We start from the raw sequence: 27,756 nt of genomic DNA, 5'->3' as shown, positions 1-27,756 counted from the left end.
TCAGACGACTACCTTCTAGACTGTAAATGGATGCCCCTTGTTTGTTTGATCAAATTATGGCAGAGATGCATCGTTACCAGCATGCAGATAGTCGTACAATTGCTCTTGTTGATCATCTTCTTTCATGGGTCTGAGTATATCCTCCAAGTTGGCTTTTGTCGAAGATCGGATTTAAATCCCGCTTGATCAGCCGAAACGATCTTCTTGCAATGTTGTTCTTGCTGGTGGAGTATTTTCTTGGAGTTCCTTTATTTCCAGCTTTGAAAGAAAGCTCGTGGACAGCAATAAAAGTTCGATAATTTGCTTTAGATGCATTGTACCAATCTCTCAAAGCTATTGTCGTCACTTCTTCGGAAGCTTAAGGTGATGCTATTTCACACTTTTTCGTCAGTACACTATTCTGCGTGCTTAAATGTATATGACAGCCCGGGATGAACAACTAGCCAGTACCCATATGCTAGTGGCCTTGTGAATTACAAATTGAACTGTTCGATTGTCTCCTGTCCTGAACTAGCAAATATTCCATTGCATGCACTCAGGGCAAACTATTTTGTATACCGGGACACCGGGTTAGCACAGTAGTCCCACAGTTGTATGAAAACTGATGATTGAAAATATCCGTAAGCAAGCGCAGCAGATCGTTCTGGAATATGAAGATGAAAACTTGACAATAACACGAGTCTTAACACCCTCCAACGAAAGAAAACAAGTCAAGTTGATGACCATTTCAGGCGACGCGCTTGACAAAGAGCAACGAAATTGGCAATGAGCTTGTCATGGGGTGGCCAACTATCTTTGATTGCTGAAGCATCTGAGAACTCCTTCAACCATGCAAATAGAAGTGGAAACCTCTCACCATCAAGCACTCCAAGGCTGGATATCTCCTCAAAGACCCTAACTAGATAGGCCAACCATCCAAGTGCGATGTCCAGATATCCGATGTTGTCTCAGCCAGAGAATTTCTTCCCTCTAAGCTCTTCTTCCAGCTTCTGCAGTTGCTCACTTGCCTCTGCAAGAGCTACTTCTTGCTCTTTGCCTTCGCTTTTAAAAGCAGTCACTATTGATGGCAGAACCTGCAAACTTCCCTCCCCCCAACATCAAACATATTTTTAACAGATGCGCCATTTGGGTGTTCTGTTTGCACTAAAATCTTTAAGATCGCAACTTAGGTCAGTTTAGCTCCGTATGTACATTATTCTGGTGACTAGTTTCGGGCAGACTTTTCGAAGCTCCAATGATGAACACACTGTTACATTTGTCTCTGACTTCTCTAAATCCACATTGTCTGATGAAGTCAATAGACACAGCTCTTTCTTGGGATCAACATTTACCGTCATGCATGGTGCATAAGAGAAACAAATGCTACGCGGTGTATCGTAAATTACCTCGTCATCACCAAATTTGGCCCAGAATCGTGCCATGGCCCTCGCATAAGGATCCTGTGGGAGAAGCGGGTATTACTTCCATGTCTCGTCGACATACTCGAGAATTACCAAGGACTCTGAGATGGGTCTTCCGTTGTGGAGAAGCACAGGTACTTTCTTGTAAACCGGGTTGTACCGAAGAAGAAGGTCGCCTTTCTCGGAGAGATCTGCCAGGACGGATTCGGATTGAATGCCCTTGAGCTGCAGTGTCGAAACGACCCTCAAAGGAAATGGGCTTGACCATGTCTTGAACAGTTTCACCTCCTCCGCCATATCGGGGATTTCCCTTCAACCTTTGAAGGGAACCCTCTAACAAAACAAGCCTTCTTGTACTTGACGCATCTTTAACAGTTGCTTCCTCTTCGTCTTACCTGGTCTTGCCAAGATTCTCTTGTCTTTCCTGATTGCCTGCATGGGAACCACATGGATGTCATGATCTACCCCCAGCCAGACGGAAGGGACATTGATCTTAAATATTTTTTTGTTATTGGAGAAGCCGGAGGTCCTTTGTTTCCAATTCTGATAGGTGCACCTGACAATGACATGGGATTTCCACTAGCTTTGTTTTCTTATGACTACCTTTCCCTGATATTAGATTGATGTGACCTTAAGTTTTATCGTGGAGTGCCGCAGAGAGATGCATAATTTAGGAACTTGAAGACCCATTTTGTACTCGTTCACCTGGATGGATCGACCACAACCAAGGCCCAATTCCAAATCCGCAAGCTTTCACCGTCGTGATAGAAATCGCCCCACTGTTCAAATGGCGCATGAACCCTTTTACTCGAGCAATAAAAAGACCCACTGTTAAAATTTCTGTTCTAACGTGACACAGACTGCTAAAAGAGGGAAAAGTACGTAATTCCTTGAGCAAAAAGAGGGAATGCAAAGATCATTTTGCAGCAAAATCTCGCCCGCTCTATTCCTTTTTACTTTCCCAGTAGCTTAAAGAGATCATGGTCGTCTCCGGTTGTTTCAAGTCCGATCTTTGTTTTCAAATGGAACACGTCTGCCTTTAACATGCAACCGTGAAAGGAATAAATCGATTCGAATTTCCGCAAGTTCATACAATCCACTATATATAAGAGAGAATTGAGAACTGCCATAGTTAAAGAATGGGGAAAAAGCCAAAGAAAGGAGTAGATACACAAAAGGGGGAATGCAACAATCACTGAATTGATCTGACCCATGGTGGAATTGAATTCTCCATTCTTTAGTCGATACCGTTGCTCTACCAACATTTCCAGCCTCGAGAACCTCCAACCTGGACACGTAGGTAACCAAGGGGTGTAAAAGGCGCTCTCAAAGTGTTCCACAGTCCCACCCATGTGAGAACCACAATTCTGAAATTGTCTGCCCATGGGCGAGGAAGGAAAACTCTTCATGATGGTTGAAGTGACATGCCCTTCCTTCCCCAGTACCCAACATTTTGACACTCTGCGACTTACTGATCCACAGCAAGGTCTAGCATCATGCTGTGCACAAAGTAGAAGGACAAGGATCCAAAAGAACTGAAGGTAAGCACCAATATATGCCGAATATATTTTTTGAACGCAACCATCTTCCAGAAGAAGATTTACCCAATACGACACTCTGAACATCATTTAACAAATAAATTATCTAACAAAAAGTTTATGCATGCACATTCACATCTAAACTCCTTTGCATTTCCCCAAAGCCCATTGAAAAAGCTGAACCAAACGCACCGTATATCTAAATACAAACAGCATGAATCACCATACACAGAAATGTTCAAGGTCAAAATGCTTGCACTTATCCTCCACTAAGATTCGACATAACAAAGTCCCCTCTCATCACCAACCAATTTTCACATTAAGTCTGTATATATCCTATGCAAGTGCACAGCCATCCTTATATCATATGCAAGCATATAAGCAGCGTGAATTGAACAGAATCCACCCACCAATCAAAGAATAACTATAACCTATAACTCTTCTCCTCAAGAAACTAAGAGCAACAGCAGGCCTGAATAAAATTATAAATACCTTCTCACTCATATTTTATTTGATTCTGGGTTGAGAGAAAAATTCTTTGGCATTGCGAGCCACCTCTGCTTCCAACATAGCCTCTAGCACAATGTCAGATCCTTTTACATCATCTGCCAAACATTTGAGATCTACTTATTGGATGCAATTTAAACAGCATACGACCAGAACAACTCCAATACTTCTTTCTTGATTAAAAAAAGTCTTCAATTTATCCAGGAGGCCAGCCAAGAACTCAATGACCAAACCTCTGACAAAGGCTTACCTTTCCGATTTGGCAATAAACCGGCAGTTTCAGCTGACACGGGCAAAACGGTAGGAAAACCAGATTCATCATCAACCCTGTCCGCCTCAGTACTGCTTTGTGGTGAACCAGACCTAATCGCTGGTGATTCAGCCAACTTTGCATATGTGATTGCCTGGCTATGCATATTAGTTAGGTCGGATCCAGTGGTACCGCAATCCTACCAAAAGTTTAATATTTCAGAGTCAATTAAACTATGCGACATTAAAAGATGAAAACGATAATACTGTCAGACAAAACCTTCGTGGAGTTAGTCATCTCCGTATCTCCTTCTGTAGGTGCCTTGGGCAATTTGTCACCTATATACCAAAAGAGAGAACATGAGAATCAGAGATGCGTAATAGTTATAACAACCAGCTTTCAGTAAACAATCATCAACAATTACCGCTGCTAACAGAGGTGTTATTCGGATCATCCACCAGCCTTCGAGTTAACGGGCCAGGATTCATGAAAGATACGCTTCTGATTTCATGGCGTATGGCTTCCAACTGGGCTATGGTGTCCTGTAGCTCCTTGTGCACCTGATTGTCCAATTGAAGTTGTAAGTGGAGCGAAAACCATCCTAGCCTAAGTAACAGCCCAACTATTCGACTAATGACAATCCGACATCTTCCAAATTGGTGTCTTTTTCCAGCAATTTAGCTATTTTTCACAAGTTCCAGTTCATGTGTTCGATACCAAACTGAACGCCTCAAAACTCTGCTGTGCACTGCTCACATCAACAGAATGTAACTCCTATTCTTTCTCACAATGTGCATTGCCACTCTATTCCGAATCTTCATCACCGCTTGGATTGACAATCTCCACCTTATCAAACCTCCCAATGACAATATACAATCGAACGGCAATCTAATGAACCGTTAAATCGATACAAAATTTCGCTGGAACGCGTGGCGGAGACAATGGTATGGACGAGGAAAAGGAACAACCTGACGGGCTTGAGTCTGCTGCATGACGGAATCGAACTGCCCACGGGCTAATTGAACGTATCCAATGGCTTGACCCGCCAACCGGCCCGCGGTTCTCGCTATGATCGGAAGGTCCTTGGGTCCTGTCAACAGTTCACCATTGAAAACTCGACTCATCGCATCGCCGACGGAAACGGAGAGGACGAACGTAAAAGCATTGAGAGAGAGAGAGAGAGAGAGAGAGAGAGAGAGAGAGAGACCGATAAGGGCAGCGGTTGCTCCGATCAAGAGGAAGAGCTCGCCATAAGAAAGTCCAAACATTTCGCTGTTGATCGTCGAGAGGTCTCAGCTTCCGCGTCTCTCTGGGTCTGACTACGAACTTCCGGAGAAGAAGAGGAACAGAGAGCGAGATGGAGTTCTGATGGGCACGGGCCGGATACATTTAACGGGTCGGTCAATTGGGGCAATCGGTTCAACCCATGGGCCGGCTTGAGGCTGCACGTGCCACGTCCGAACTTTCGGCCTTTGAGCTTAACTTTCTTTCTTAAGAGGTAGTAGCTTCGCATTCTTTTAATTAACTAAAGAGTAGCTTTAAGAGTTAACTTAAGTACTTAACTTATTTTCAACACTAGGAAAATTAATGACACACAAAATCTACTTATTACTTCTCCTTCTGATTATCGCTCCGAATTTGGGAAAATAGAAAGAGAGCATATATTAAACTCTGAGGAATTATGAAATATCACATAAGAGTCCCTCGTACCATATGTTTTCGCCTAATCAATGCCACCATTGAGTTGTATTAAATGCATCCTTCATACCATCCTTGTATATCCATCATATCATTGACAGTGAAAATGCCACGGAGTCTCACATCGATTGGGAGAGAATTAGTTAAGTGATTCACAAATGAGACCGAAAGAGAATTAAGGTTTTGAGTTTTGAATTGACATTCATTGTTACGATGACATTCTAGTCAATCCGAGGGTAAATGTGCACGATACAATGCAGTTATCTCTAACCGAGGAGGATACAAGATCGATTGTTTCATGTGACAAAGGCTTGCTATTCCGCTCTTTCCTCATCAAGTGATAAAAAATTGTTTAGCCAGGGAAAGCATCAATACATTGTTGAAAGGGTGATTTAGGGTGCATTTGGTTCGATTTTGGGGAAATTTTTTTGGAAAAATGTAAAGGACTTTGGGCTGAACGGGATATCCGTGATAAAAACTACACTTTGTAGATGACTTTTGCTAAATTTCTTTTTCAAGAAAAATTGCAAATCATTTGCTAGCGGAATATAGCCATCGGCGAGTCAAATCGATTGCCGGCTAATGGTCGACGGCCAGCCTTGCTCGAGGTTGCAAAGCAACACCAAGTGTGTTGGCCGGGGCTAGATTGGCTTGTTGGTAGCCAGATTTGGCTTTGCCGGCACTCGAACCCTCGCCCATTGAGGTTGCTTGAGGTGGAAACATTTCCTGAATTATGAAAGTTCGACGAGGGAAAAGTTGGAAGAAAAACATTGTATTTGCATTCCGGAAATGCAGCATTTCAAAGCACCTCCGAGCCTATCTTGTGCCAAAGGCCATTTGCATTTTCCCAAACCTCTCCACTGATTTGCCAACCGCCGTTTGCGTTTGCCCAAAGAGCCTCCGGGGGTTCAAAAGGCTTTCGCCAAAACCGAATCAAATGCACCCTTGCTTCGATCGGGGAAGCTAAAATAAGGGTTTTATTTCAGTTTCACTTGCATATAGGAGCAGCACTAGACAGTATATGCAGCACTAGACAGTAGTGGATATCCAAAGCTGAAGATTGTGGAGAAAGATATGAACTGCGCGTGCGTACCACTTATTTATCTGACGCATTAAGGCACGGGCACCACTCGCGACCGCACCAAATGACTCACGACAACAACCTTAGTGAAAATCACTTGACGAGCCCCAAATTGAGGATACCCCAGGAAGTGTTGGGCCAAGACCTCTCCCTGGCCTTCATGAGCAACACCCTGGCCCACGCCACCCACCCTTCCCACGACGTCCTCTTGTCCCACGGGCTCCCCCACTCCAGCAGCAGCCTCAGCCCGGCCTCCGCCTCCCTCTCCGCCTCCTCGTACCGCCCTTCCCCGAGGTACACCTGCCCCAGCACCACCCTCGGCTCCCCGACGAACGGGTTCTTCTCCACGCTCTCCCTCAGCCTCCGCTCCACCGCCCCGTACTGCTCGCCTCCTCCTCCGCTCACCTCGCACACCGCTTCCCAGTACTTGTCCCTCGCCTCGATCTGCTCCCTCGCGCCCAGCACCCGCGTGCAGGACTCGAACACCGGCGGCACCACCAGCTCTATGTCCTCGTCCCGCTCTTCCTCCGCCGGCGGCTCCGAGTCGGCGTTGCTTTTGCTGCTCTTCTTCCTCCTCTCCAACATGAACATCTCTTCCTCTCTCACCACCAGCATGTACACCGCCCCCATCCTCGATATCGAGTTCATCCAGAGCCCGGGCTTCCCATCCCCGGGCCACAGTGCCCAGAAATTGTTCCCGGTGAATTCCAACCGCCCGTCGCTGTTCTCGAACAGCATGTCCTGAAAAAGTAAAAACGGTGTCAAATTTCTCACGCTGAGCAACTACGAATTAACCGATCGACTCCTCTGTCTACAAGTTTTCTAACATGCCGGACCAAACTGACAGATCCGAGTACCACGACCCGACATCCCGTTACCTGAAATCCAAAGAGCTGGTCGCTGAAATCTGCCATGGTCATCATCAAGAAAGTCGCTATCACCCTTCTCGAAACGAGCACCTCCTCTCCGGTCTTTATGTGCTTCACCCTAATCCCCTCCGCGGGCAGCAGCGACTGGACCTTCTTCCGCCACGCCTCGTCGCCTCTGAACACCCCCTTCTCCTTGGCGCTCCGGAGGGACATCTCCGAGAGCTTCAGGTGCTCGACGAGCTCCGCGTCGTCGTAGCGGAAGAGCAGGTCGTCGTGGATAATGGTATGCCTAGGGATGATGCAGAAGAGGTGGATCAGGCGCTCCGCGGCATCGCCGACGTGGCTGCGGACGACGTCGCGGCCGGTGTTGGGGTCGAAGATGGCCAGGTTCACGTAGGAGTTGGAGTATGCGGAGTGGAAGAGGCCGCAGAGGCAGACGGCGTCGGGGACCCGCCAGAGGCGGAGGACGCGGTAGATGTCGACGAGGTGCTCGAGGAAGCTGCCGTGCTTGTGCCAGCACTCCCCGGCGCCGACCGAGCGGAGGGTGGCCACAAGGGAGGGGAGGCGCGGGTCGACGACCTCGAGCTCCCCGCGCAGGAAGGGCCGCGCGGCGTCGAGGAGGGCCTGGAGGTCGGCGGCGGCGGTGGGAGGAGAGGGAGATTGTGGTGGTGGTGTGGAGGGCATGGTTTGGTTTGTTCGTGGAAGGAGGAGTCGTCCGTTGGAGGAGCTGAGGTTCTCGTGTGAGCTAGTGTTTTGTTAGAGTCTTTGGATATATCCTTTGGGGTGTGTGATTACTGACTGCTGCCGGGACTTTAGCTAAAAATGAACCATCTCAAAAAAGAAAAAGAAAGAAAGAAAAAAAAACTGATTATAATGGAATTTTTTAATATCATTTGAAAAAAAAATCGAATTAGGGATGATTAGTTTCTGGCGAGAATCGACTTTGTGATTCCCGATACTACCCAGGAATTGATCCAATTTTCTTTTCGTCCAAAAAAGATATGCCAGTCATGTAGTTAATCCAATGGCTTAATAGATATGCGGCCCTTTTGATAAATAGATTGATGGGATAAAGAAGCTAGTATCACATGTAAAAGAAAAGTCTCGAGAAGAGTAAATATAAGATAGATAAAAGGAAAAAGTACTCATATTAGTATTTTTTTTTTTTTGGGTCCAATCTCATATTAGTATTTGTTTATGTTAAAAATCATGTTAGATATCCGGCTTGTTTTTATAATACAAAAATTAGTTTTAGATAAATGCGTCGTGATTTATTACTATGAAATTTTTTCAGATGAATATTAGTTTAGAGTAAACGAGTGAAGAGAAAAAAAAAAAAATCACACGTGTAGGTACTAGGTAGGAAAGATCATGCATCGGACCAAATGGCATCCACTCGACATGCAATAATTGACCATTTGTCTTTACACGTAAAGCATCGCGGGACACTATCTCATCTGGTCCCATCAACCACAACCAATACGAAAAACATAGGACAGTGTATAAATTAATTAATATACGCGAAATCTGGTTATATATTTCGCGATTATTTATTTCGCGATTATTGTATTTAACGGCACGGATGAAAACACTTTTGGAGCAAAATTTTTGCTCCAAAAGTATTTTTGAAATGAAAAATCGATTTGATAACGCGACTTCTAGTATATAAATCTGTTTGATTATGCAATCGTATTTGTTTACTCTTAGAGCAGAGCATTTTTTTTGCTCCAAAAGTAGTTTTAGAGCCACTTGAAAAAGTAAAAAAAAAAATCACTTCTCTTCATATGCTAAAATCAGAAGCAAAAATAGAAAAATTAACTTCCGATTAGAAGTTGATTTCTAGAGCGAAAATGTTACCATACGCACCACGCCCTAAGGTACTGACGAAACATTTCCATGGACGGTGAAATTATTTTTGTCCATTTATTTTTGTAATATCTACACAAGCAATCACTTTTACAAAAATATTTTCTAAACCATTCATTTTCTACGAAATAAACGAGCTTTAGAATCGTACTAGATTCCGTTATGGGTGCAAATTCATGTGTGTATTTGTTCTCGACACGTGTGGGCTAGGTTAAAAAATTCTTACATCGGTGAACCGATATTGTGTGGAGTAGTTAATATGTCATGATTGGCTTATAACTCATTAGCTTAAATCTTTTTGGTGAAGATGGACCCAACCGGTTATATTGACGGGCTCCAATTTGAATTCTCTCTTGATGATCTCTCCGAGTGAACGTATCGGATTCCTCCACCTTGCGATTTGTTTGGCGAGTTGCATGTCGTGATTCAACTCTGACCTCGGTGAAATACCAAAGCAATTTATCCACAAGAAACTCATTGACGGATTTGTTGTCATCGAATGTCAACATCTGGCCGTGCTTTTCTTCCGCACCAAAAGTTGTGTGAACAAGATTCACACTTATACACTGGGAAATCATTATACCAAAATCATGGTGCAGCTATGAACGTCAAGTACTGTGTAGGAGCGAGCAAATCGAACCGTTCGGATCGGGATTGCCCCGATCGGATTGGAATCGATGGTTCAGTTCCCGATTCTAAAGGGCGGCGGAAGAAAAAGCAGAAGAAAAGTTAAAAGAAAAAAGAAGGGAAATTTTCCTTCTTCCACTTTGCGACTCCACTGGTCGATGCCTTGTCACCTCCCACATCCAGTCTGACATCAGTACCACAAAGAACAATACTTGCCTTCCGAAGCCACTCAACAAAGTTACAGCCTATATTGTTTGGAACCGCCCGGACTAACGGTCCGGTCCGATTCCCAATCCTCGAGGTGGCTGGTCCAAGATCCGATTTCAAAAATTAGAAGTCGGGACCACCGATTCGATTTCCAATTTTTGAAGAGAATCAGACCGGATGGGGAACCGATCACCCCTAATACTATGAGAATTGAGAAGGAAATGTTGTTTCGTGCTAACAATATGTTCTCGAAGTCACTCACCGGTGTGTGATGGCTAGACCTGTTAAATAAATAGATCGGATCGGATTTGGGTCATGTCCTAAATGGCCCGATTCAAATTGATCAATTTAGCCCTGTTTTGACCCATTTCTCTGCAATATAAATTTAGTGATCCATACCCGACATATTCCCAATCATATCCAATCCATACCTGACACATATTATTGAAATACTTTTATATTTAATCAAATCTAGAAGAACTCATACTCAAATCGAGATAAGAGCGCAGAGCAAGCGAGCGCGATATCAAATTAGGATGAGAGAGAGAGAGAGAGAGCGAAGAAAGAATCATTAAATAAATTGGGCTAAGCAAGTTATCGACTTATTTAACATTTATATTATTTTAGACTTTATCATTTAACCCATTTATGATCCTATTACTGAATATAATTAATTCGTATAATAATTCAACTCATCAAATAAAAATAAGAAAAATATTTATAATTTATTTTGACAGGTCTAATAATTTCGAATGCAGCCATATATCGCGGTAGGCCTTTGTCAGATTTGAATTTGGAACAGGTAGGGGAAAAGTGATGTGAGTGGAGAATTGTGGTTGCGGACGAATACCGAGGTTGACATGCCCGAATTCGACACGGCTTCCCCCTTAGCTTGTCTACATCATGGCTTGGCCATCGCGTGCAATTTCGGCATTCGAACTACAATAGCATCATCCACTTCAATTCGATGTACAATTGGGGTAACTCCTACATAGCTTTGTTCGTTACGAAGTACTCAGATATCATTGCAATTTGAGGCTATTTTTGCTTGTCGCCCAATGGAGCGGGCTGTAAACCTCAAGAATTATTTATGTCGATCCGAGGCTGGCTCTCGAGCCTCCCAATTTCTATCAAATTATTTTCGCTTTTTCTGGTAGGAGGGAAATATCGGAAATACTTACGAAAGCCTAGCTTCCAGCTCTTCGTTAAGCTTTTTAAAGACATGACTAGGTCCGAGCATGCGAATTACAATAGCATCCCCTTCAATTCAACATGCATTTTGTGGACAATCTCTTGAGATCTTTTTTTTTTTTTTTGGCGGTCCTCGCCAATCTTTGAAGAGCTTGCCATAGTTGAACTTGACATCCACGAGATGAGGGCAATTGGCAGTTTTCAATCTAAGACTTTGGTCATGTGAGTCCTATGTGTGAAATGATTCGAGTTGATGATATCCGATCAACAGTCCAATTGTTCGAAGAAAAACTATCTTCGAGAAATCATTTTCCGTCCCTCCAATGTGTCGATGGGAAACTAATCGATCTACGGATCCTAACCACGTGCGAAGCCGCTATTATTATTGAGATATTTGACAAAACTTGACCTATTTAAAACCTTGCCATGTATGATGATAATTAGTGAATAAACTTGACAGAGTTGCTCTTCAATAAAATCATTGTATCTGAGTCATGGATCGAGACAATCAAGGATAGCTACTCAGTCTAAAAGGATAAAATAAAAAAGAGTCAACCCGAGTACTTTTTTCCTATACAGGTTCTTTACGGGTCGGGCCGCAAGTAAAATTTACATATCCTTCATGTCGGCGTCGAACCGTGTACCGGTAGCGATCCGAGTCGAACTCAACCGTTGACACCCCCAGCTGCGGCCACATAGCTTGCAATGAAGACATATGCTTAGCACACTCCATTGTCGAAACAACGTCTAATTGCCGGATAGTACGGATCTTGGGTGCAAATCTAGGATTACGAGGATCATCAATTCGCGGAATAAGCAAAGAGAGGTCGACCACTGCTTAATTAGGAGAATAATTATTTCTCTTGCAAAAGGGAGTACTATCAATCTACCATCATGATCAGTAATATCTGGATAATTAGCAGGTGAAAGCAAGATCGATTTCGAAATAATCAAAGCCATTTCACTATAAGAATTTGAGGACTATGCCTAATTGATTTCTCCATTTTTCTTTAATGGTAATCTAGCGGCCACTATTTCTTGTATGCTTAGGGCGTGCATGACAATACTTCTGCTCTAGCAATCAACTTTTTTTTCTAAGTAAAAGTTGATTTTTCTACTACCGGAGGGAAGTAAATTGTTTTGACTTCTTCAAGTGGCTTCAAAATTACTTCAGAAGCAAAAAAAAAAATGCTCCATAAGTAATTGATTTCTCCATTTTTCTTTAACGGTAATCCAACGGCCACTATTTCTTGTTTGCTTAGGGCGTGCATTGCAATACCTCTGCTCTAGTAATCAACTTCCATTTCTGAGTAAAAGTTAATTTTTCTACTTCTGGAGAGAAGTAAATTGTTTTTACTTCTTCAAATGGCTTCAAAATTACTTCTGAAGCAAAAAAATGCTCCGGAAGTAATTGATTTCTCCATTTTTCTTTAACAATAATCCAACAGCCACTATTTCTTGTATACTTAGGGCGTGCATGGCAATACCTCTACTCTAGTAATCAACTTTCGTTTCCGAGTAAAAATTGATTTTTCTACTTCTGGAGAGAAGTAAATTGTTTTTACTTCTTCAAGTAGCTTCAAAATTACTTCTGAAGCAAAAAAATGCTTCAAAAGTAGAAAAATAAAGTCGAGTAACCAAACGAATTTTTATTTCAAAAGTTACATTATCAAACAGATTTCTACTCTAGAGCAAAAATTCCACTCTAAAAGTATTATCATGCATGCCCTTAATGAACCTAATCACGCGCAACTAATTTGAATTTACCAAATATAAAAATTAATTCATTTCGAACAATTATGAATCTTACTTCTTTACATTTTTCATAGCGCCATGCAGATTTCAATTTTTAAATAGAGCATATATATAATGTTTGGTGCTTTGTATGAGTTGAAATAAATTATTGTTTCGAGTCATTTTTCAAATTATGATATTCATATAAGCAAAAAATGGTTTGAGGCCTCTTACAAGAATATTACACAATCAGTCCTAAACTTAATGTACGGATGCCAATTCAGTTATTTTCCAATTTTATCAGTTTAGTCCTAACCTTTGCACAAATTCCAATGTAACTATTCCGTCCAATTTTTACCAAAGATCGCTCATGTTGCGGTTCAATCCTTGCTAAGAGTCGTATGCCCCACATCACCACGTCAGCGATTTTCGGGGAAAATTAGCTAGAAGAGCTATATTGGAAATTCGTGCAAAGATTTAAGACTAAATTGATAAATAAAAAATTTATGATCAAATTAATATATGTACAATAAATCTAAAGACTCATTAGACAATTTCCCCAACCTCTTCCTTATCTATTTAACTAGCATATCGGTATTTTTAAAAATTTCTTTGCAAGAAAAACGAAGTTTCTTTTTTGTACCCCCTCCTCACCTTATAGTATAGTTTGTCGGAATATCCTAAAAGGGTTTTAAGCATAAAAAGAATGTACTCTTAAACAAAGAATATACTCTTAAACAAAAAAGAAATTCAATACTTCACCTCGGATATGCGGATCACGAACGCTCGTGACGTGGAAACTTGAAAATAGCTATCGGTAGATATCTAAAAAAAAAAGTTTGAAATTCCTACATTCTAACTAAAGAGAATACGTTGGACTTATCCTACAGAGGGCCACGAGCCCTTTCTGCAGCTGGATTAGGGTTGTGAGCCCTCGTCGGCCCTTGGTAGGTGGCCGGCAGGAGGCTATCGGTCCAAACTCAATAAAAAAAGACATCAAAAAATTATTAAAATATGTTATTAAAAATTTACCAAGTCAGAAGTTGGTCAGCGAAATGGACTGAATTAACACAATTGTAAAATGTTTAGGACTGAATTAGTTAAAAAAAAAAAAAGATTGAATTGATACAATTGCAATAGATTAGAACTTATCAAAATATAAGATTGGATTGTTTGATCTAATTATGAATCTTACTTGAATTTCATATAAGCAAAATTGTTTTTCGCCCTATTACTCACCTCTTTAACTAACATATTTCTTAGCATTTGTAAAACCTTAAAGTGTGGGTATTTCCTAAAGGGTTATTAGCGTGAAATTTTATATATCCCCCCCCACAACCCCAAAAAAAAAAAAAGGAAATTTGAAAATTCCACCGCAAACGTGCGGATCACAAACACTTCGTGAGAGTACAATAGTTAAAACCTGAAGAACTCTCCCTCTCCACGGTGAGGATTTTACAAAAGGCTAACATCGATGTACATGTCCTTCATAAGTAAGGATTATTGTCAAACACATTTCCGAGGCGATAGAGTTTACAATGATGTTTGTCCGTTTCTTGACCCTCTAAGGATGTATACCGGGAAAAATTGTGCAACAACCCAAAACATATTGTGTGGCGGTTACTTCAATCCTAAAGTTTTCAATTGTGTTTTGTAAATTCTTTGATGATTTGCGAAGATAGTCTTCTGGCCAATTTGCCGAAAATCTTTTATGTGGATGCCGATCGTTCTATATGATATGAAGGGTGCTGGCGTGAATAATTTTCTTTGTTGAATTTTTACTTTATTCTTTATTTTAATCTTTTTTTGGTTTTTTTATTTTTTCTATTTCACGGCGATGGCTGGCAAAGGTCAAGAGCTAGGATGCCTTTGTCTACCATCACCCAAATCCGACGAGGGTAGCAACCCTTGCCCGCGAGCTCCGAGGACTTCGCGACACTAGCCTAGGGGCCAGCAGGGGTTGTCATGTCTCAACCAGAGGGTGACAGCCCCTTGCCAACCCTTAATAGTGAAAAATAAAGAAAAAGAATTCAAAAAATTTGTAAAAATTTTCGACATTAATATCGGCTATGCCATGTATGACGATTAGCATCCGCATTTGCAATTTTCTAGCAAAATTGATCAGAAAAATTATATTAGCAATTCATCAAAAGGCTTATATCTTTAAGTAGAGCATATATTAAATGTTTGGTCGCTTTGTATGATTTGAAATAGATGTTGGTTAGGAGTCTTCCTCATCTCTTTAACTAAGGTATTGGCGCTATTAAAATTTCTTGGAAGAAAAACCAAGTTTCTTTTTTTGAAACTTGAAAACAATCATTGGGAGATGATCGATCTAAATAAACAAGTTTGCAATCCTCCGTTGTAACCAAAGAGACATGAATAGACTTTGTCCTAAGGCGTAGTATATTTATTTAAAACCGAAAGACATTCGAACTCTTGCTGTACAAAACGAGTAATCTAAGGGATCTTAGTTTTAAGCGATGGCTGCTATATTAAAGACATAAATTGCAAACAATAATGCACTTAAACTACATGCAGATCAAACTTCTAAATATGGCTACTTCCACATTGTTTCCTTCTTGCAAACAAAGGAAAACATGGCTGTTCTACGGAGAATCATAGTTGTCCCAATTTGGTTCTTGGGTACTTGCTTTAGTAACGTCGGAGGAGATGCCGATGCCGATGAAGTCTTGGTGGACAAGACGTGCAGTGGCGTACAGTTCGGACGGGGACCGATGTACAGTTTGGAACTAATGGCGGTACTTCCAGACTTGATGCTGGCGACGCCAAATCACAGCTACGACTATTATAGCCCGTCTACGGACTCGGGCCAGGGTTGCTATGGCCATGCGGCTTGCAACAGAGTCATCTTGTCTGCTGATTTCTTCGACTACTTAATGTAAATTGAAATAGAGACTGGCTGCCCCTACAACACCGGAGCTCAACTACAGCTTAAGGATTGCAAGATCAGGCACGAGAATTATCCATTCATAGAATAAAGGAAGGTCAAATACAACAATAGGAACGTGATCGGGATAATCTTTTATATTGCATTTATTAATAGAATACTTGAGTTGGTGTGTCTTTAATCTTTTTTTTTTTTTTTTTTTTTTTTGTGGTCGTAACTTTCATCTAAATAAACAATTCCGAAATTACTATGTTGTAAGGAAATATGCTATGTGGGATAATTAATGCGAAATGGACTTATCCTACGAAATAGAATATGCATTAAAAACCCAGAGGCAGTCGAACTCTTGCTGTACAAAACTAGTACTCTTGAGGGATCTTAGTTTTAAGCGATGGCGATACTACAGAAGAAATTATAGAAAAAAAATTAATGCACTTAAAGTGCATAAGATAACTTCTGTAGGTAGCTACTGCCATTATGTTTTTATCTTGCAAACAAAGAAGAAGATGGCTGTTCTATTGAGGAGAATCCTCGTTATTCCAGTTTGGTTCTCGAGTACTTGTTGTGTTTCTAATGTCCGGAGGAGATGCCGATACGGCCTTGGGGTACAAGACGTGCAACGGGGTAAAGTTTCATTTGGGAGGGATGTGCACTTTGGAATGAGACACGGTCCTTGACGACTTGGTTGCTGGCAACACCAAATCACAGCTACTACTGTTATAGCCAGTCTACCGGGTCTGGCCAGGGTTGCTATGGCCATGCGGCCTGCAACGGAGTCATCCTGAAAAACTGCTTAACGTCCGGCCAACTTGAAATAATGTCTAATCGTCCTAATGGTATAGGAGCTCAGGTACAGCTCAAGAATTGCAGGGTGAGGCAAGAGGATTATCAATTCACGTCCCCACCCCCAACCCCTCCAAAAAAAAAAAAAGGATTTCATTAACTTGATTAACATGGACAGATGAGCCATAGATCATTTAACCATTTCAGGAATTAACATTAGATAATAACAACAAAAAAATGTCATCAAAATCCAATTTCTTGCGTTAGCAAGAGATTCAAGTAGCAGCGCTAGTTGAACCTATCCAAACGATTGGAACTGGTATTGGTATTTCTTTCACCCTCTCCAATATAGAAAAAATTATGATGAATTCGTGAATACCTAGTTTAAAGACAACATCTTGGCATGGAGATTGTTGACCAGCCTTCAGTTTTGACGCACCTTCAACCAAAAGCCTTCTTTCTGTCCAATATTGTTGGAGATCGATGTTTCCAGGCAGCATGTGAATACCTCATCAGATCTTTGCAGACCCATGATTAGGAATCATATTCAGAGCCTTCAGCAGAAATGCGAATGTGAAAGCATCTTCTTGAAGCCTCTCGAATCTGCGCAAACATACTAGCAAATCATCTACTCACTCACTGAGGTTTTTAGAAAAGACATTGTCAATATCCAGAGAGACTACGCCTTGCAACCTTTCATGTGTTTATTACCTTGTTCATGTTTTCAGAAAGCGATACTATGTCAAAATATATGTATCATAATGGGTAGATTAACAATTTCACCAACTTACCTCCCTGACTTTGAAAAATGTCCGGCACCCATTTCACACTTGAATAATAGCATATTGTCATCCTTCTTCAGATCCCTCAATTTGGCGACAAACTTCGCAGGTTCTGAGTATAAAACTCGTGGATCTGTTATATAATGATGGAACAATATTAACAGTCTTACTAAAAGAAAGGAGTGATACCAATACTAGCAAATACCTGCAGAACCATTAAAACAGAAGCTTTGCTTACATGCTATGTGAAAGCATGCTAATGAGATATGCGTAAGAATATCTTCAGAACCAATCTCTATTGAAAGGTATGAGGATCCATAGCACGTGCTGAAGAATACTTAGTGGTGTGAACTTTGTCGTTAGCAAGAAACAGTCCAGTATTTTCAATTAGGTAGAAAGCGATTTGGGTCTCACGAGTTCGAAATTTGGGTCTCATGTAAGTTCTCTCTCTATATTCTAAACATAGAGCCATCTATGTGATGCAGCATCATGTTCTCCTGCCATGTCTCTTGTAATCACTAAAATCTTAACGGCATGTGAGTTTATTTTTTAATCAGCTGATGATAAGGAAAAGAGCATCCCCTTGAACGAGGAAATATCTAACAAGCCCTGCACTCATCATTGATGGCCACCCAAATATCATATTATCAACTCAAACTAGCCTGCTGCAGTGTCTGACAAATGCACTTCCCTGGAGTAACAAATCCAATAGATCTTACTAACATGTGAAGATTCAATGATGAGACATAGCAACACAAGTTTCACGGGGGTAACACTACTCACCGTTTAACCCTGCAGTAACAAGAATATGTGGATAGTTTTCAGCCCTCACCTGTATAAACAAGCTCAGTAAAGAACATCAGATTAGTGTCAGTTTAATAACGTTTCCAAAAGATGTCCACTTCACATCAAAGAACTAAGATGACGATGAAGAAGGACATGAGCAAATGAGTAACCAAATGTTTGCAGATGATACTAACATTGTCTACTGGAGAATATGACTTCATGTAGTAGTAGTACTCCTCTGTCCGAGGGTCACCCCATTCCTGCAGCAATAAGTGCATAAATAAAGAGAGCTCGACTGCACCATAAGATGACACAACCACCTCCAAAGTAGCTACAAGTTGATCCCATCCTTAAGTGCGCACAAAGTCAAACGGTCAAGTAGAGCTTTGAAACCCACTAGTCGCCAAATCACTTACAGTTAGAAACATTCCAGATGTTTCAGAATTTGATCCTTTCGACAGATACATCCTAGGATGAATGCCTCACTGTCACATTTACATATTCACATATTTCCAAACAAATTTGTCATCGCGGAATCCCGTAAATCGACTCATTTTTATTCTGAGTAGATGAATTCAGATTTGTCGAAATCATTCAACTTTATCATTTTCTTGAGTCCTACATGAGATGAAATCAAGCTGATTCCAGTTATGCTACCTAATTATATATGAAACCAGAAATCCGTCATCTGCAACTCCTAGACTATCAGGCCAAATCACTCTCTCCTGCCAGTTTATCAGTTTATCCAATCAATAACGGACATTATAATACATATAGAAAAGATGACCCTTGCTAATGTACCACTATTTAAGTCTCAATTGTATGATGTCGCTAATATCACTGTAGGGTGTCAGCAGGGTGCAATACCACTCAAAACTCAACTGTTCTAAATACTTCAAGAAATTTGCGGAGGTAAAGCTTACCTCCCACTCTGATGTTGTAAGAGGTATAGAAGGATCAAGCATGGTAGTCAGAACATCCACGAAAGGTACTCCAGCAACTGCTGCCCTGAACAAATCTGGTCTCATGTTCAGAACAGCACCCATTAAGAGGCCCCCAGCGCTTCTCCCATTAATGCACAGCTTTTCCTTTGTACAGTACCCTTTTTCTATCAAATACTCAGCACAAGCAATAAAATCTGTAAACGTGTTTTTCTTCTTCAACAATTTTCCATTCTCATACCATGGCCTCCCCATTTCTCCACCGCCTCGAATGTGGGCAATCACATAAATGAATCCTCGATCCAACAATGAGAGCCTTGATCCCTTGAAACTAGGATCAATGCACATCTAATCAAAGCACAAAAAAAGCAAGTTTGAATATATTTGGGGAACTTATAAGGGAACATAGAAAGATTGAACGGCATAAATTAGAGACTGCTTTGTGATTTGCATGTACAAGTTTTTCCAGGGTAATTCAAAGAAATAACATAAAGCAATGGAACAAGAAACTTCTGAAACCTCAAGCACATCTGCAAATGCCAAGTAGATGTTGATACAAGCATTTGTGAAAAAAGTTTTGATAAAATAAAATCACGATAGTCAAAAAAGTAAAAAACTATCACATAGTTACACTTAAAACTTTAAGCTATACAGAAAATTGCATTTGGCAAGTGCATGTACAACCTCTCCGATCCTCCACCACTGAAATTTGACCAAGGCTGGACTAGCCACTAATAGATCATTCAAGTTTTGAAAATCTCATTTACCAAATTGGAAAAACAAGCTGAAACAGAACAAGCATGTAACAAATTGCGAATGAGAGGGCATTGGACGCAGCAACAGACACCAAAACGTAGACCAACAACTTTTAGAAGGCATGAAATCAAATCACACTTTCTTAAAACATAAGAGTATAAAGCACCGAATCCAAACATGTCAATTGAAACAGCCCAACGTTGCGACATTGTTTACAATTGATAAACATATTGATGCTTCAAGTCTTCAGTATCAAATCTGAAGCAAACAAGTCTTCACTGTAGCATCCAAACTTAGAAAGAGCCAATATGGTTTCTCCCTGTCATCCTGATATTAACATCCATATATCCACATGTAAACAACCATGATACATATGTTCTACCTTACCTCATATGAACCATATCCATAAAGCAACAAGGGATCAGATGCATCCAGTTTCACCATATTCTTCCGGTAGACTATTGACATGGGAATCTGAGTTCCATCAGGAGCTGTGGCCCATTTCCTTTCGCTAACATAGTTTGACTCATCAAAACCTCCTAATACCTGGGTAAAACAGTGGACACATTCTTCATATGTCATAAGCCCTGAAAAATAGACCGATATACAGTTGCAACACCACCACTCCCTTAAACGACATTAAGAAAATACACATACTGAAAAACTCCAGTTCAAAAAAGAAAAAATAAAGGTAAATGTGAGGTTTCAGGATGAAAAAACAAATGTCTTAGAGAGATGTCTTGTGAGAAACAATGTCATCTAGTATTCATGAGACAGATTTAGGCTGAAGCTGAACCAGTACAGGTTAAAATAGCTCTGAATATTCACATTACATAGCTTTTCCTGGCATCGTTAGAAGGTAGTGGTCATATGATATTTATGAAGTATGAAAGCTTTTCAACTAAATATCTCCTTAAGATACTCCAAGCCATGGATTTTTCCATGAGTGTCTGACGAGCTAGAGATAGGTCAAGGCCAATACTCTTGATGAATAAATGCTCCAAGAGCCAATGTATATGTTGACTTTACATTGGGGACAACAGATCTAGTAGAAACTTCTATAATGCTACCACAGGACAGTACTCGTATGATCAATCTTGAAACATAAACTAACAGGAGATATAAAGAACAAGTTTAGAGCTGCACATTCATGCCGAGCCCACTAAACATAAATACAAAGTAGTAACAATTTAATTGCTCGGTCCACTGACAAGCCTCCTTAGCTAGTATGATTAATCTACAAAAAATAAAGAAAAATTGATGCATGCCGGATGCAATGCAGATTGCAGGTCACCAGCCATATGAGCACTAAATTGTTTATCATAGTCAAAACAGTCAATGAGTCAAAAAACTTGTCCATGCGTGGACATTAGTCTAAAGATTCATACAGGTAAGTGACCAGAAATATCTTGCAAAGGCAGAATTAAAAAAGCAGCCAAGACCTTGCAAATGAATTATAAATTAAAAAAATGTAAGATACGAAGATTCAAGATACAGAATAAAGTTCATCATACTCCGTATAAACTCCAGCTTCCAAAAAATAAATTATTGCGCGCGTGCGCGCGTGTGTGTGAGAGAGAGAGAGAGAGAACCAAAAGGGCCAGTATTTGCAAATGGCTACCCCACAGTACTTACTGTTTCAATTTTCTTCACAACAGATATGCCAGTGTCCATATCGTGATCATAGACAGAAGGAGGTGTTCTCATGGAGCTATAGCTGAACCTTAATATATTTGACGAAAACTGTGATTCTGATCGATCCACTGAAAACACTGGATCAACAAAATCAACAGAACGACCGCCCTGAAGCTGTGTGAGTGGTTCCCCAAGAGCTGGAAGGCGATACACAGTAACTTTTAGCGAACCATTTTCTCGTTCAAAGAGAACAAGATGATCAGCAAAAAGCTGCATGTCCTTGATTTTTACACTGGAAGGTCAGAAGATCAGTAAGCTATATAGACTGAAGGCAAATTCTTGACATGATAGAGGCACATATTCATTCACCAACTCAACCAATTTGTATGCATACACAAAAGAAAACCTGTGTGAGTGTCCATGCATGGCACAATCCATGCTTTCGCATGTGTCTGTACATGTGTGCATGCCTGTGTGCATATGTGTATACCGACATGTGAAGGGTGAGAGAAAATCAAGAGGACGTTAAAGCAATGTACCAACAAATTAATTAGCCAATGCTCAAAGCTTCTACTGATGTCTATAGAAAGACAAATGTTTGAAAAAGCAAACAATAGCAGATAAATAGCCCAGTAGGCGCTTACTCCATTCCTCGCTTCTCTCTTAAAATTTTGTGAGTTTGAACGGGAGAAACTGAACCACATTATGATCAGACATATCTGAGTTACCACTAATTCAATGTTATTTTTACCATGAGCAGGAATATATCAAGCAAGGAAGGATTTGAGGAGCGGGGTGACAGGAACCATGGTCCCCCCAAGACATCAATCCTCCTTATTCACTAGAGCTTTGCAGTGACATGCACAATATGGAAATGCATTGGCTCCCCAGTCATTCTGCTACACTAAATTAGAAATGGCTTTTCACCTTACATAATGAAGAAAGACAGGTGAAAACATCTTTTTCCCAAACGATCAGAGATATGAAATATTGTAGTCCTAATTCTTAGCAATCAAAATCCCATCTCCCTTCGGTTTTTGGTAGCATGATCCCCATCTCCCTCCCTCCCTCTCTCTCTCTCGGTTACATCTACAACCGAAATGGAAACCGAGTGTTTTGTGGTTCAAAATGCGAATCTTGTCTCAATCATCATTTGTCATGGGAATAAACCGAGTGTGTCATGGTTCAAAATGCCGAATCTTGTCTCAATCATCATTTGTCGGGGGAATACGTAGAGAAATCCCTCCCTCCCTCGAAACTACTTATGGGTGCATTATTATTCTAATTTAGCAAACCAGGATTTCATATTACTATTCTTACGATTTCTAGCACATGAAAAAAAGATCTTTATAGTTTGACCAAAAAAAAAAAATCTTTATAGACTAGCTCAATATCGAATTCTTAAAGTGACTTAACACTAATTTTCTTTTTTTCTATCCATTATAAATCTCCCTAGGTACTCCAGTCATTAGAAAAGCCAATTTCTATGTCATCACTTAGTTATAATCCATTTCCTTTACCAAAACCAACTTAGGTCAGATCTGCCTTTCAATTTTATGGAATAAAAGCCCAGTGTAGACAAACACATTGCATTTCAATCAACCACAACAAGCTCGAATATAGAGTGATAGTACAATAACTAAAGTAACAGGCAAGGTAAACCAATAAAAGGGTCAATTATTAAGACATGCTACCTTTCCCTGTGAGGGATAAGAACAGTTGTGTTCGATGCATCAGCGAGTGGGGAAGCCAAAAGTTCTGAGTTGTAAAACAAGTCACTTCTCCTCCGAATGAAAAAATGATTTCCCCGATGGCTGACACGAGTATCCACTCCGTATATGCGAGGAGTCAGAACCCGAAGACCATCTTCTGGCTTTGAAACGTCAAGATAGAAAGCAAATGTTGTGTTCTTGCTCTCAGATGCAACAAACAAGAACTTCTTGCTCTCAGAAACTTCAAGATCAAGAGAAAACATATCATCCTTCTCATGATAAAGGCAAACGTCATCTGATTGTTCGGTCCCCAACTTATGCAACCACACCTAAAAGTGAAACCAGCAGTTATTACAAAATGCCATGCCATCGCCAATAGTAATAAATAGGTCAGATTCTGAGAATGACCATACATCCCAAGTGTCCAAGCATCCAAGGACGCTTCACGACTATTATCCCTATTATATGACTTTAAGCCTTCCAGCCAAGGGATGTTTGGCATATTACTGATGTCCTGTTCCCAGTTCACCATTCTGTGCCCTTTATGTGTGTATACAAATTCGATCCACCACATAACTCTTAGAATTTTGCAACAAGAGATCTTAAGCTAGCTTAACCAATCAGCAATAGAAAATTAGACAAAAGCAGCTTGAGTGCGATGTGCTAGACTGATGAAATGTATTATACAATGATTGCAAAACTCCATGGTTGTACCAAGTTGAAATATGAAATCTAGAGTGCTTTCATATCTATCTATCTATCAAGCGAGAGAGAGAGAGAGAGAGAGAGAGAGAGAGGTGATGCAATTGAGTTGACAATAACCCGCCTATGTCATGTGGTCATTTAACATAGAAACATTTGAGTGCTGAAAAAAAAAATTCCCATCAGAAGAAATAGGCTTATGATTTTACCCTTCTAAATTTATGGCTAACAAATTCCAGCACTGAGTATGCCTAATATCAGATCAGGGCCAGATCTCAACTATAAGCATGAGGACACGAATGAGATCCCACATTTTTTATTCAACCGCAACACCTATAATGGCAACACATTACTGAAATTTCATTTATTTGTTTAGAATTTAAGCGAAACTTGATGTATTAGAAAAGCTAAAGGTTCCCTAAAATCCTAATATCAACTAACATCTTCTGGACCTATAAATCTAGCAAAATGCAGCTGGTCAAATCAGAGTAGATAAACGAAAATTTGTTAAGCGCAACTTAAGATCCACAAGCTGATAAAACCACTGAGAAGTATGCCTTGATATCAGTACTGAATTTTCTGTAAAAGGAGCAAACAAAGAGAACTCCATGGTAACGGATACTTATACTACATAAAACACACCTTGTCCGGGCGAAGAATCTCATCCATTGTGATGTAAACTAATATATCATCACCAGCCCATTCCACATAAGATGTCACATTTGCTAAAGGTTTCCCTACTGCAGCTCCTGTCTCAGCATCAATTACATAAACAGTATATATCTCATCGCCCTTGGTGTCCTCTGCATATGCCACCAACTTATTACTTGGATTAACCTATAGCATCAAAGAACTACCACAATTAAGTTACGAAAATGAAAAGCATGATGGAACTGAATGTGGGTGGAAAAGAAGAAAAGAAAGGGTCACTCTTGCCTGAAAAGCAGTGACATGATAGAATGAATGATTTTGAGCCTTGATATTCTCATCCAAGATAACCTGCTCAGGAGGAGCCTCAGGACCAGTTGGCATCTTATCATAAACAGAAGGAGGGGCGTCCGTATCTGGTACTAACCGCCTACAGTGCTGAACATACTCCTTTCCCTCTAGATTCCTTTCATAATAGTAGTAAGGCCCTCTGCGTATGGGTGCAGATATGTCATCTTCCTTTATACGTCCTCTTATCTCAGCAAAAAGATCATCCTCAAATTGCTTCGTCCCTAAGTCATTCGTCAGAGATATTAAGCCCATCACATATTTCTTTTCGGATTGCACTGTCACATTTGATTGTAGTAAAGTGTATCGGCACTCGGTACAAAAGAAAAGAATGCAGACCATGCTTGATGAAAGAAATAGGATGACTGGCATATTAGAAGCCTATTGTTCTTACTAGCCATGTAAATCTTCAGATAAAGACTCCAGCTTCCTGACTCTTTATTTGAGACAGAAAGAAGAGAAGTTGTCACACAATCAAAAAATTCTGCTCAAGAGCTTCGTTGAACACTAGGTCTCTAACTTCCACATGTCGATACATCATAAAATTGCACATGCCTCTAACCATATTCTCAAGTCTCGAGCCAGCTTTTCCATATATCATCCAAAGTGGCTTCTTCTCTCCGTTTGAATCATTCAAGATCATTCATTGACACATAATTCACGCTAAATTAAAATCTTGAACCTACTTATTCCCAGACCTAAACCACATTTTCAACACCAGAGAACCACAGAAATGAAATCAGGCAAAAAAAAGGGTCACCTGACAAACCATTAAGCACATCAAATCAAGTTTCCACCGCACACTGAATCGTAACTCATCAATCTCCATTACAAGCGAGTGACCAAATTCCAGACCTTACAACACCACAACCCATTTCCAGTCCGACTTCCTCAATCCACCAACTCGAACCTTTCACACAAACGGGACTGCATTCTTAGCGTGACGTCTACAAGGATAATCAACAGAGTCGACTCACCGGCCATCACCGAATCGGTGTAGGCATTCTCCTGGTGGAGGTGGGAGAGGACATCGGGATTGGAGCGAGAGTCGTCGCGGAGCCAGTAGTAGTTGTCGATCCTGGCGTCGCCGAACATCTCCATCCGGTGCTCCACCTTCTTCGCCACCGGAGGAGCGATCGGACCCGAGCAGTTGGCGCCCGCGCTCATCCTCGCCGTTGAGTACGACGACACGGTGTGAGAGCAGCGAGGGAGTGTGAGGGGGAGCGTGAGGGGCGGCGCCGGCGATTTCGTCCGACTTAAATAGAAGAAAACCCCCGGCTGGTACAGAATGGCGCTCGCGCCTGTGCGCAACGGATTTCTTGCCATGATTTGACTTTTTCTTTCCTTTATTTTTTAATAATCTTATCCAGTATATATTGGAATTTATTGGATTTTAACATTTCCTACTTTTTTTTGTCAGAAACATTTTCCTTTTAAAATATAAAATTTATTTCCAAAAAAAAAAAAAAACACTCGAAACCTACTCCATTAAAAAGGGTTTCCAATTTTTTTTAATTTAAAACCTACCATATTTTCCTTGAAACCGACCTTATTTGTCTGATTCGGTTCCAAAGTCTACTGAGGGACCTTTTTTTTTTTTACTTCATTTTATAAAAAAAATATGACAAATAGCATTTATAACAAAATAGCGTGAGCAACAAGATCACTCGAAATAAAATATCGCTACAAAAAAAAAATCAAGTAATAGAAAAGTTAAGCTCTTTTAATAATTATTTTAATATCACGAAAAACTTTAAACTAGCACATCTATGACAATTTTATCTTAAACTATTTTTTTTACCACAAAAAATTTCAAACTGGTACGCATGTGACAAATTTACCCCAAAATAAAAATCACAGCTGCTACACTTGTGATAAATTTATCTCAAACTATTTTTTTTTTACCACCAAAAATAACAAATTAATACACATGTGACAAATTTGCTCTTCGTCAATTCCCGTTAAAAACATCAAACCGATGCATCTATGACAAATAAATGGTAAAAATTTCAAATCGGTACATCCATCGATCGTTACGTGTTATCTAATTCAATAATTTGATGTTAAAATATAATGAAAAACTAACAGATGGTAAATTTGTTACAAATCTACCGAGTTTGACAAATTTGTAACAAATTTATCACGATTATACAAGTTTGAGATTTTTTGTTGTCAAAAAAATAGTTTAAATTTAATTTATCACAAATGTACCAGTTTGGGAGTTTTTGACGTCAAAAAATAATTTTGGATAAATTTGTCACTAGTGTACCGGTTTGAAATTTTTCATGATATTAATCCTTAAAAATAATAAATTAACTTCTTCCAATTTTAAAAAATAGGTTTAACCAGTTCCCGAGTTGGGCGGATAGGTCCAACACCTCAAACTTGGAATTTATCCGCACAATACCGATTCTAAAAATTTGGAATTGGGAATCGGACTTGTTTCTATTAGAATTGAGAACCGGACCTACTTTCGCGGACGGTCCGATTCAATTTCAAGGTAGGACCAAATCGATTGACTATCTTCGGAAACGTGAATAATTGAGAGGAGAAAAAAAGCTCAAAAGCATCCTAAGCATGTCTGTAATCAATCGATTATTCCAAATATTACCTATTATAAGCATCGGGAGAAAGAATTCGCGAAAATATCGTACCATCCGTATACTTTTTTACCTGAAAATAAAGAGAAAAATATTGAAGAAATCAAGGAATCACGCGTATTCTATGCATAATGACGTCATAGGTGAGCACTTCAACTTTTTTATTTCAGAAATCACATAAATT

The 27,756-nt window shown here is 40.3% G+C and overlaps 3 protein-coding genes and 1 pseudogene across 3 annotated transcripts; all 4 read right to left on the bottom strand.

The window, feature by feature from the left end:
- Window positions 1–546: 546 nt before the first annotated feature.
- Window positions 547–1,734, bottom strand: LOC115751047 (annotated as a pseudogene).
- A 1,470-nt stretch (window positions 1,735–3,204) lies between these two features.
- Window positions 3,205–5,060, bottom strand: LOC115751030 (sec-independent protein translocase protein TatB-like). The gene is made up of 6 exons (XM_030688717.2): window positions 4,903–5,060; window positions 4,664–4,785; window positions 4,120–4,255; window positions 3,975–4,033; window positions 3,696–3,894; window positions 3,205–3,543 (listed from the first exon to the last, which is right to left on the bottom strand). Exons 1-6 carry the CDS (start codon window positions 4,961–4,963, stop codon window positions 3,446–3,448), a joined length of 675 nt encoding a protein of 224 aa, XP_030544577.1. The 5' UTR covers window positions 4,964–5,060; the 3' UTR covers window positions 3,205–3,445.
- A 1,448-nt stretch (window positions 5,061–6,508) lies between these two features.
- On the bottom strand, window positions 6,509–8,113 carry LOC115750958. Its single transcript, XM_030688592.2, has 2 exons — window positions 7,353–8,113; window positions 6,509–7,215 (listed from the first exon to the last, which is right to left on the bottom strand). Exons 1-2 carry the CDS (start codon window positions 8,025–8,027, stop codon window positions 6,568–6,570), a joined length of 1,323 nt encoding a protein of 440 aa, XP_030544452.1. The 5' UTR covers window positions 8,028–8,113; the 3' UTR covers window positions 6,509–6,567.
- Window positions 8,114–16,840: 8,727 nt separating this feature from the next.
- LOC115754621 (protease 2) lies at window positions 16,841–26,306 on the bottom strand. Its single transcript, XM_030693698.2, has 11 exons — window positions 25,950–26,306; window positions 24,913–25,196; window positions 24,619–24,813; window positions 23,257–23,603; window positions 21,563–21,854; window positions 20,315–20,473; window positions 19,154–19,519; window positions 18,425–18,490; window positions 18,228–18,276; window positions 17,454–17,577; window positions 16,841–17,265 (listed from the first exon to the last, which is right to left on the bottom strand). Exons 1-11 carry the CDS (start codon window positions 26,296–26,298, stop codon window positions 17,175–17,177), a joined length of 2,322 nt encoding a protein of 773 aa, XP_030549558.1. The 5' UTR covers window positions 26,299–26,306; the 3' UTR covers window positions 16,841–17,174.
- Between the last annotated feature and the right edge of the window lie 1,450 nt (window positions 26,307–27,756).

This window comes from Rhodamnia argentea, chromosome 5 (genome assembly GCF_020921035.1).
Source record: "Rhodamnia argentea isolate NSW1041297 chromosome 5, ASM2092103v1, whole genome shotgun sequence".
NCBI classification, from domain to species: Eukaryota; Viridiplantae; Streptophyta; class Magnoliopsida; order Myrtales; family Myrtaceae; genus Rhodamnia; species Rhodamnia argentea.
This window is presented reverse-complemented; position numbering and strand designations above follow the sequence as displayed.

What these genes read in the sequence shown, in the direction of transcription:
- LOC115754621 (XM_030693698.2), bottom strand. Translation starts at nt 26,298, where the DNA reads ATGGCAAGAAATCCGTTGCGCACAGGCGCGAGCGCCATTCTGTACCAG. An exon ending in TTGTGAAGAAAATTGAAACA is followed by an intron (nt 20,474 to 21,562) that starts GTAAGTACTGTG and finishes TGTTTTACCCAG; the next exon opens with GTATTAGGAGGTTTTGATGA. An exon ending in CATATTCTCCAGTAGACAAT is followed by an intron (nt 18,277 to 18,424) that starts GTTAGTATCATC and finishes TTGTTTATACAG; the next exon opens with GTGAGGGCTGAAAACTATCC.
- LOC115751030 (XM_030688717.2), bottom strand. Translation starts at nt 4,963, where the DNA reads ATGTTTGGACTTTCTTATGGCGAGCTCTTCCTCTTGATCGGAGCAACC. An exon ending in AGATGACTAACTCCACGAAG is followed by an intron (nt 3,895 to 3,974) that starts GTTTTGTCTGAC and finishes AACTTTTGGTAG; the next exon opens with GATTGCGGTACCACTGGATC. An exon ending in TTTATTGCCAAATCGGAAAG is followed by an intron (nt 3,544 to 3,695) that starts GTAAGCCTTTGT and finishes AATGTTTGGCAG; the next exon opens with ATGATGTAAAAGGATCTGAC.
- LOC115750958 (XM_030688592.2), bottom strand. Translation starts at nt 8,027, where the DNA reads ATGCCCTCCACACCACCACCACAATCTCCCTCTCCTCCCACCGCCGCC. An exon ending in ACCAGCTCTTTGGATTTCAG is followed by an intron (nt 7,216 to 7,352) that starts GTAACGGGATGT and finishes TTACTTTTTCAG; the next exon opens with GACATGCTGTTCGAGAACAG.